Below are 8,509 nucleotides of genomic sequence, written 5' to 3'. Positions count from 1 at the left end.
GCCATCAGTATTCCAGGAACGTGCTTCCCAACAAGCAGATTTAGAGAAACAACATATTTGAAGCAAATACTACCAAAAAAAAAAAAGGGGTAAGCAACTTCGGAGTTTGTGACACTAAGAATTAATCTTAAACAACTGTTTTGTGGGAGGGAGTGGCACGTGGGCTCTGTCCACTCCGACCAACCAGCCCCACTTGAATGCCAACAGTCAAACACTAGAAACCAAGGGCTCCACCAGAATGTATATTCTCTATCATTAGAACCAGCTCACATGCAGCTCAAAGACAGGAAGACGATGGCAAGCTCATGAAATGAATTGCCTACCATAAATTTCCTCCTGGTTCTCTGACTTCATCTTCCCTGTCTTTTGATCTCAACTCATTGTTCCTTCCTTCCTTCCCTCCCTTCCTGCCTGCTTGCTTGCTGGGACACTTGCAGTGTCCCTGTCTCCTCCCTCTGTGCAAGCTTGCTGGCAGCTTCAACATCGGCTTATTTTGTGTCTCCACTAGGATCTGTGATGACAGTGACATACACCAACCGTGTGGCTGATGCCCGCCTAGGCACCTTCTCACAGCTCCTGCTCCAATGGAAAGGAAGTATCTACAAACTTCTCTACTCCGAGTTCCTTATTTTCATCTCTCTCTACTTCACCATCAGTCTTGTCTACAGGTAAGCATCCTCACACCCCGACACTAACACAGCCTCTCACTCTCAGCCTGTCCTGGAGCAGGACAATTGAGCAACACAGGATTGGGACAGTGATCCTGGTGAAGAGGAGCTGGCCAGCCACTCACCAGCCTCTGTTCACAGGAGGAAAGGAAAGGTCCTTCCTCAGTGCTCCAATACAGCTTAGCTGCTGACAAATCTTTTTCTGTCCTGGGAAGTAACACAGTTTCTCTTCCCTGGGATGAGCAGTTGCATTTGATGATTACCTACAGACAAATAGTGTGTAGATCAGCGGAGATCAAGGCTGAACTAGTACTGGAGATGTTCCACAGCGAGGAGCTTTAGGAGAGAGTTTCCCTTGTTACACAACAGGCGATACCTTGGGTACATTTCTGAGAGCAGACATCAGCTCTGGGACCACAGATCTTTGATAAGGCAACTGCACCCTGTGGCTGGTCTGGTTTTGGTGAGGAAAGACAAGGAACTCCCCCGGCTGGTTCAATCACAGATGCAGCACGGAAGTAGGAAAGCAGATCTAAGAAAGAGGCAGGAACTCACATAAGAGCAGAGCTTGGACTGACGTTTTGCGGGATATTAAGTGAACTGTGGTGCACATCCTAGCCCTGTGGCAAACTCTGGATACCACATAGCACTCTCCCGAGTGAGAAAAATAGGCATGGTCCCTGACATCAGACTGCATCATGTACCACACGCTCTCTGTCAGTGACCAGTTCTGGCTCCTTTGGAATGGTCAGCGGGGTATTCTGGGGAAGTGGGCTGATGTCCCAGGCTCGCGAGGCCTCTTCACACACATCATCCCCAAACTCACGGTGTGGCAGTGTTGTGACTACCCATACTTGTTTCCTTTGCCAGGCTCCTATCGCAGCAGGCCCAACAAGGCACAGACTCGTCTTTGAGGCTGATGCTTTTGTTTCTCCCTTTTAGGCTGATCCTGAGTGAGAGCCAAAGGCTGATGTTTGAGAAGCTGGCACTCTACTGCAACAGCTATGCTGAGCTAATCCCCGTGTCCTTTGTGCTGGGTAAGGAGCTCTGTCTGGGAACACACAAGGCGGGGAAAGGGACAGCATTTCTTCTCCCTGGTTTGATATAGCTCTGCAGGCAGGCAAGATTTGCTGAGCAGATCCCTCCCTCTGCCTTTGTATAACTCCTCAAGCAGAATACATCATTCCATGGTGCAGCTGTGAGGTATGCCCCCAGCACCCAGCTTGCACTGACCAGATATACTAGCATGTTCTGGGTTCTGCCAGGAAGGCAGCCACCAAATAAACCGTGAAACCCAGACTCTAACTTTAGCATGGAGATCTGAATTGCCCTCCAGGCATGCCTGCACCCATTCCCGTATGAGCAGTACCAGCCTTCCTACACACGAGCATTTAAATCTCCCACTCCTTTAGGATGACTAATTTGCTCAGCTCACCTGTAGGTTTCTACGTGGCTCTGGTGGTGTCCCGCTGGTGGGCTCAGTACGAGAGCATCCCATGGCCTGATCGCATCATGAACTTGGTCTCCTGCAACGTGGATGGAGAGGATGAGTACGGGCGGCTCCTGCGGCGCACCCTCATGCGCTACAGCAACCTGTGCAGCGTGCTGATCTTGCGCTCAGTCAGCACTGCTGTCTACAAGCGCTTCCCCAGCATGGAGCATGTCGTGAGGGCAGGTCAGTACTGGTACTGCCTTCTGCACAGCTCTGGCACCAGGCAGACAGCAGCACCTTGCTGCTGGTTTTGGGGCAAAGAGCCTTGGAAAGGGCCACATGACCTCCAGGCTGGAGATGGGATAGTGCTGCAATGTGCTCAGCTGATGTCTGCAGCGGGTGCTAAGCATCTGCTCATGCCCTAGCTCTGCTCTTCTGAAATAATCAACTGTTTATATTTCCCCATTGCACAGCATGCTTGTTCCTACTAGTGGCTGGAAGGCTTGTTTGAAAGATGAAGGGTCTCTGCCCCAATTTTTTATGTAAGGAGAGTGTCGAGATGTGGCTTGTGAATGCAGATATGCTGCAAGTCACAGGGCAGCCCTGGCTGATCAGATTAGGGTAACTGTGGTGCAGCAACTTCACTGGGAGCTGCTCGCCCTGCGCTGACAGTGTGCATGGGAAGAGAAGAGCTCTCTGTAGTAAATGACCCTGTGCACAGATCTATAGCAGAGCACAAGCAGACCCCTGCCAAGTGGTATGCTTGTCCTCCCTTAGGGCAACAATTTTCCTCTGGGCAGGTGGGAATTGGAGCCTCAGACCTCCGACCTTAACCGCTGGTCTCCCTGAATCCTCTCTGAAGATGCTCGTCAAGGTACAACATTTCCCAGTCTGCCCAAAGGGAGATGTCTGCACCTGCCCTCATCAACTGGGTTCCCTTTGCAATCCAGAGAGAGCAAGAGGCACTTCTAGGACACAAGTTATCCCATTCTCAACAAATATCTGAGTACACCAGGCAACTGCACCCTCAACAGTACTTTATCTCTCTCCTGGCTGTGATCTGATCAGATATGCTGCAGACATCCAAAGTGAAATGAGATAAAGCCAGCCTCTCACACTAACTCAGTGTTTTAAGATGACTTGCCTTCCTTCTATGTGTTTTCCAAAGGCTGAGTGCCTGAGTCTTTCCTATGATTTTTAAGGAGAGCTCAGGTGACCATCTGAGATTTAGATGTTTTCATTTCAGACCAGATCAATTTCTTTCTGCCTTCTATGGCCATCCCTCTCCCTCTCACCTCTACTCTTTTCAACCTAGGCCTCATGACACCAGAAGAGCACAAGAAGTTTGAGAGCTTGAATTCCCCCCACAACAAGTTTTGGATCCCGTGTGTGTGGTTCTCCAATCTGGCTGTGAAGGCAAGGAATGAGGGGAGGATCCGGGACAGCGTGCTGCTCCAAGGCATCCTGAATGTAAGTGACAGAGGCAATAGGTAACTGTTTGAGATCCTCGTCCAGTCCCATGGGTGGAAGTACAGGGATTTCCAGAGTCAAGCAAGGAATAGCAATGGTGAGGTAGGACAGTGAGCCAAGCCTGTCCCTGAGGATATTACATTAACTTTGATAGGAAATGCCCCCACTGCCGCTTTCCAGCTTGTGACAGAACAGAGCTTTTCATGGCCTGCTGACATGGTAGCAACATCACATACAGTAGAGGTGAGGGGAATGTGACATCTTTCTCAAATGTGGGACTGCGAGGAACCATGGGACTCACATTTAGGTGTAGTAATGGGAGACACCCATGTAGCACGTCCTTGATCAGCTTTCCTCCAGCCTTCACACACTCCAGAGCAGCCAACGACAGTGGCCGGTGGAGGTCTCTAGGATACAGATGGAAAGATGCAAGGAAGCACAAGGAAACGTGTATCTGGAAGAGACCAGGAGAGGTCAAAAGCATCCCCAACAACCCAGGTCCCTGTAGAAAACTTCACTATTGAAAACTCTTAGATATTCCTGGGAAGCAGGCCATGCTCCACAGGCAAGACCTGGCAACAATCCCTGCCCAGCTGCAGAGAAAAAAGGTCCAGAGCAACTCATCCTTCCTGGTATTCATGTGCAGAGAAAGTCACATTGTTTCTGTTGCCTGGAGTGAGATTCATCTGCCCAGAGAGAGAGATCTCCCTTGGGCTATTTATCTAGACTCACTATACAGTAAGGAGAGAGAAATGGATGCTCCTGAGACATTCTTTGCCTAACCTGCTGGCTGCTCATTTTGTGAAGAGATAAACTCTGCTATGAAGTGAGCTAGGAAGGGATCTTGGGCTCACATGGAGGTACCCAGGCAGCAAGGAGTTCCTCCAGGGCAAGTGTGAGATCCTGCTGGCGGTCTGCTGGGGTGAGGCTGGGCACCAAGGGAGCTGGAGTCCTGGCTGAGCCCCCCCTTCCAGAGGAGGTGTGAGTGGGAGGGAATGGGCTGGAGCAATGAAGGGCGACGGGGCCAGCGAGGCTCAGTGTCCCCAGCAAGGAGATGCAAAGTTATGCTGACAGACCATTCCTTCTCCCTGCTGCAGGAGCTCAACACCTTGCGCAGCCAGTGCGGGCGACTCTACGGGTATGACTGGATCAGCATCCCCCTGGTCTACACTCAGGTGAGAAGGGATCCCCCACACCTACTCCTCTGCTGCCTGCCTGTGTACACTGCCCCACGCTACAAGGGGCATCCCCATTTACATCCAGACCCGACCCACACACACCACGCTGACACAAGATACACTTGGACCCCTCATCCCCACCTACACACGTCGGCTCTCTCATATACGTAACTCAGCAGCACACACCCAGCCGAGCATATTTCCATAACTCAGACACAGCCACCTCTACAGAAACACCCACTGTCCAGGGATAACTAACCATGATGTGTGCCACAGGGGTACACGGGAAACACAGATACACACGGACCCGCTCCCCGCACCACCTTGCAGTGCGCATGTCCCTGAAGTGATTTCTTCCTCCTCAGCAGAGCTGAGATCTCTCTGCCAGCAAAGCTGCTCCAGCAGGCAGGGCAGCTCTGATGGAGTTGTGCCACGTGTGTGAAAGAGAGCTGTGTGCGTGTGCTCGGCTGTTTAATAGCTCTCTCGATGCAAACCCAGACAGACGCTTCGGCACCAACTTGCTCCTTTGTCTCATACAATCCAGCTGCTCAGATAACACTAATACACTCCGCCGTGAAACGGGAACTGCTTCCGTTCATACAGCGCTGAGGGTTAGTGGGGAACACGTTGGGAAACGATATTCCTGCACAGACCAGTCCCCTGCACACTAGGAGCAAAAGCAGTATCATAGCATGTCTTTGCCCCCCCTGCAGTACACGACCCATTTTTTTAAAGGTGCCCATCCACAACAAAAAGTCTGTCATTCCAGGCACTCTGTATCCTGCCCATCATGAAACAGTCCTGCACTGTTCACTAGCTCGAGAGCCTTGTGATGCTGGGTGTTTGTTTTGAACCCCTTTGCTTGTTGCGTCAAGAGACCATGCGAGAGTCTCAGCTGCTTTTAATTTGAAAAGGGAAAGTTTCCAGTCCCATGATTACAGAGAAAAGCACAAAGCTCGTTGCAGCCTGAAATCCGGGCAAGCAAGCAAGCAGGCAAATATAAAAAAGGCCCAGCATGAGGACCAGGAAGGAAAGAGCTAGTTCAGAGCTGGCAGCACTGCCAGGGTTCCTCTCCCCAACTTGGAAGCACCCTGCCAGCACGGACTGAGCCATGAGGGGCTCAAGACAGCTTTCAGGAGAGGCAAGGGCAAGAATGAAAAGAGCTCACAGCACCCCTTACATCAGCAGCAGAACAAGCGTGCAGCCATGTGGCAGCTGTTCAAGCTCTTTCCATCCATGATGTCACATGCTTTCTTCTGCCACTATCTTTCTGTGACGCCTACACAGATGTCATTCCAGGGACAGCAGGGAATGAAATACAGTGTATGTAACAGCTAAAGGGCAAAGGGTGTATTTAAAGCTTTCTGCAGTGGAAATGCATCTTCCTGCAAAAAGCAGAGGAGAAGCCTGTCATAACTGAATCCAAGGCTTTCAAAAGGCTACAGAGCCAGCAGCTCTGCAGCAGCTTGCCACTGTTTGGAGATGTGTGGGGTGGGACTGAAGAGAGATGCTGGGAAAGCAAGCTGGAAACTCAAGCTCCTCTGGTGTGTCCCCTGGCATCTTTCCCAGGTGGTGACCGTGGCTGTTTACAGCTTCTTCCTGGCCTGTCTGATCGGGCGGCAGTTCCTGGATCCAGAAAAAGCATATCCTGGCCATGAACTAGATCTCTTCGTGCCTGTCTTCACATTTTTGCAGTTCTTCTTCTATGCTGGCTGGTTAAAGGTAAGTCCAAGAAAACATGTCTGGAGCTGGAATCTGAACCCACCAAGGGTTTTTTCCCAGTGTGTGCTCCCCAAGGACCCAGCTGTGTTCTTTGGCCTATGGGCAACATGCCAGGTGCCAGCAGACAAAAGGGAAGCCAAGAGGGGCTGAGGGTATTGCCAAGACCTTCTTAGTTTCTAAGTGTCTCGCCCTGGAGATCAGCTCCACCTTTCCTAAGGTTTGGTCCTGACTAGTTTGGGGAAAAAGAGAGGCAGTGGGCTACGCTTTACCTGCAGTGGTGGTCTGCAGTTGTAGGAGGGCTATGCGAGCAAGGGACAGTTATCTGCATGTATCACTGTCTCCCAGCCGCTGGCAAGCCTCCATTAACCACTCCCTTTTTGGGAGGAACAGCATTGCTCCAAATTCAGGGGACATCACACTTGACTGCCCCACAGGCCTTCTCCCTGCAGAGAAAGGGGCAGGTATGACCATGATGACCTTTGCTATGCGCTCTCCACACGCAGGTGGCCGAGCAACTCATCAACCCTTTTGGGGAGGACGATGATGACTTTGAAACCAACTGGCTCATCGACAGGAACCTGCAGGTAAAGTGAAGGCAGGATCCTCCAGATGAGCCTGACCTGCAGAGGAACACTGAGGCAGGACTGCACCCGAGGGTTTAGCAAGCCCCATCAGGGCAGTCACGAAGTTCTCCTGCAGCACCTCTGCCGCCCACCTCCCGTGCCTGCAATGGTGTGGAGAAGCAGTCCCTGTTGCCCTGGTACTTTCCTGAGGTGTCGGTGGCTGCATGTTTAGAAGGAGCCCAGGATCTTCAGAGGGAGATGGCTAGGAAAGCAGGAGAGCATAAGGCTTCCCAACAAATACGAGGGTGAAGGTGGCCGGCTCACTGTTCACCCTCAGCAGCCAAGGAGACATCCCAGGCTCCAGGAAGAATGTGGGGCAAGGCCTGTGCCAGGAAGACCCCCCCACACCAGGGAAGACAGGGCTTTTGGCGTATCTTTGTACACAGAGGCTGACTGCAGCTTTAGCCCATGCTCTGGCACACAAGATGGATCCAGGCTGTTTGTTTCACACCCTTGCTACCTTTTAATGACGCATCATTCCTGCCTCTCCCTAGCTTTTTCCACCCTGTGTCTGTATCTAAAACTGCCTCCTCTGCTTTCTTCCATGCAGTAACTCTCCACCTTCAGCCCTTCCTAACACTTAGCCCTTCTGTCTCAGTGAGCATATTGCTTTCCTGTCTCCTTCAGCATCACTTTCCTTCCAATTAAACAAATCTCCCAGTGTGAAAAACAACCCGAGTGACAGGAAACCACATAGCAAACCCAGCCACTTGCCTCACTTACGTGCTACATTGCTTCCTCCTGCCCTGCATTCCTTTGTCCACTGATAATAGGCACACTTAATGCTGCTCACCCCGTATGACATCTCTGCTGTCCCCTGCAGGTCTCCCTTATGGCAGTGGATGAGATGCATCAGGATTTACCCATTCTGGAGAAGGACCTATACTGGAACGAGCCTGACCCCCAGCCACCCTACACCGCAGCCACTGCTGAGTACAAGCGCCCATCATTCCTTGGCTCAACTTTTGATATCAGGTGAGGGCAGCCACAGGGTGTCAGAACAGTCCACATTTACACCTTGGATCAGGTCTCGTGCAAGATCTTATACTTGAGGAGTAAGAGCAAGCAGTAGTATCCTTATCCATAGTCTCCGAAATCTTGCTCTAAGATACTTTTAGGCTCATCCAAAGATGATAGCCAACATCCTCCATGGAAAAGCATGCCTCTGACCTCTTGTCCTGCTCCCCTCTCCTATGAGCATCCCTATTGTGGAGGGCCTAACACATCTCTAATGGCAATACAGGAAGAGAGAGGCTTACCACTGGCAGCAGCGTTCCCTGTGCTGCCAGCCTCTCCGCCAGAAACCACCTCCTTTTGTGGCTGTGTAACAGCCCGTTTTGCCTTTCCCCAGCATGCAGAAAGAAGAGATGGAGTTCCAGCCCCTGGAGCAAATTAAAGAGAACGAGGAGGCCAACC

At 51.3% G+C, this 8,509-nt stretch overlaps 1 protein-coding gene across 1 annotated transcript; it reads left to right on the top strand.

Annotated features, from left to right (window-relative positions):
• Positions 1-339: 339 nt before the first annotated feature.
• On the top strand, positions 340-8,072 carry LOC104251513 (bestrophin-1). Its single transcript, XM_009811879.2, has 8 exons — positions 340-668; positions 1,611-1,705; positions 2,110-2,343; positions 3,416-3,570; positions 4,668-4,745; positions 6,318-6,470; positions 6,974-7,054; positions 7,917-8,072. Exons 1-8 carry the CDS (start codon positions 517-519, stop codon positions 8,070-8,072), a joined length of 1,104 nt encoding a protein of 367 aa, XP_009810181.2. The 5' UTR covers positions 340-516.
• Positions 8,073-8,509: the final 437 nt, after the last annotated feature.

The sequence above is a fragment of the Gavia stellata genome, chromosome 17 (genome assembly GCF_030936135.1).
Source record: "Gavia stellata isolate bGavSte3 chromosome 17, bGavSte3.hap2, whole genome shotgun sequence".
Taxonomy (NCBI): domain Eukaryota; kingdom Metazoa; phylum Chordata; class Aves; order Gaviiformes; family Gaviidae; genus Gavia; species Gavia stellata.
This window is presented reverse-complemented; position numbering and strand designations above follow the sequence as displayed.

Bases quoted from the DNA above. Each gene is read 5' to 3' on its own strand.
- LOC104251513 (XM_009811879.2), top strand. From the start codon at position 517: ATGACAGTGACATACACCAACCGTGTGGCTGATGCCCGCCTAGGCACC. The intron at 1,706-2,109 runs GTAAGGAGCTCT...GCTCACCTGTAG, and splicing joins CCCCGTGTCCTTTGTGCTGG to GTTTCTACGTGGCTCTGGTG. The intron at 4,746-6,317 runs GTGAGAAGGGAT...CATCTTTCCCAG, and splicing joins TCCCCCTGGTCTACACTCAG to GTGGTGACCGTGGCTGTTTA.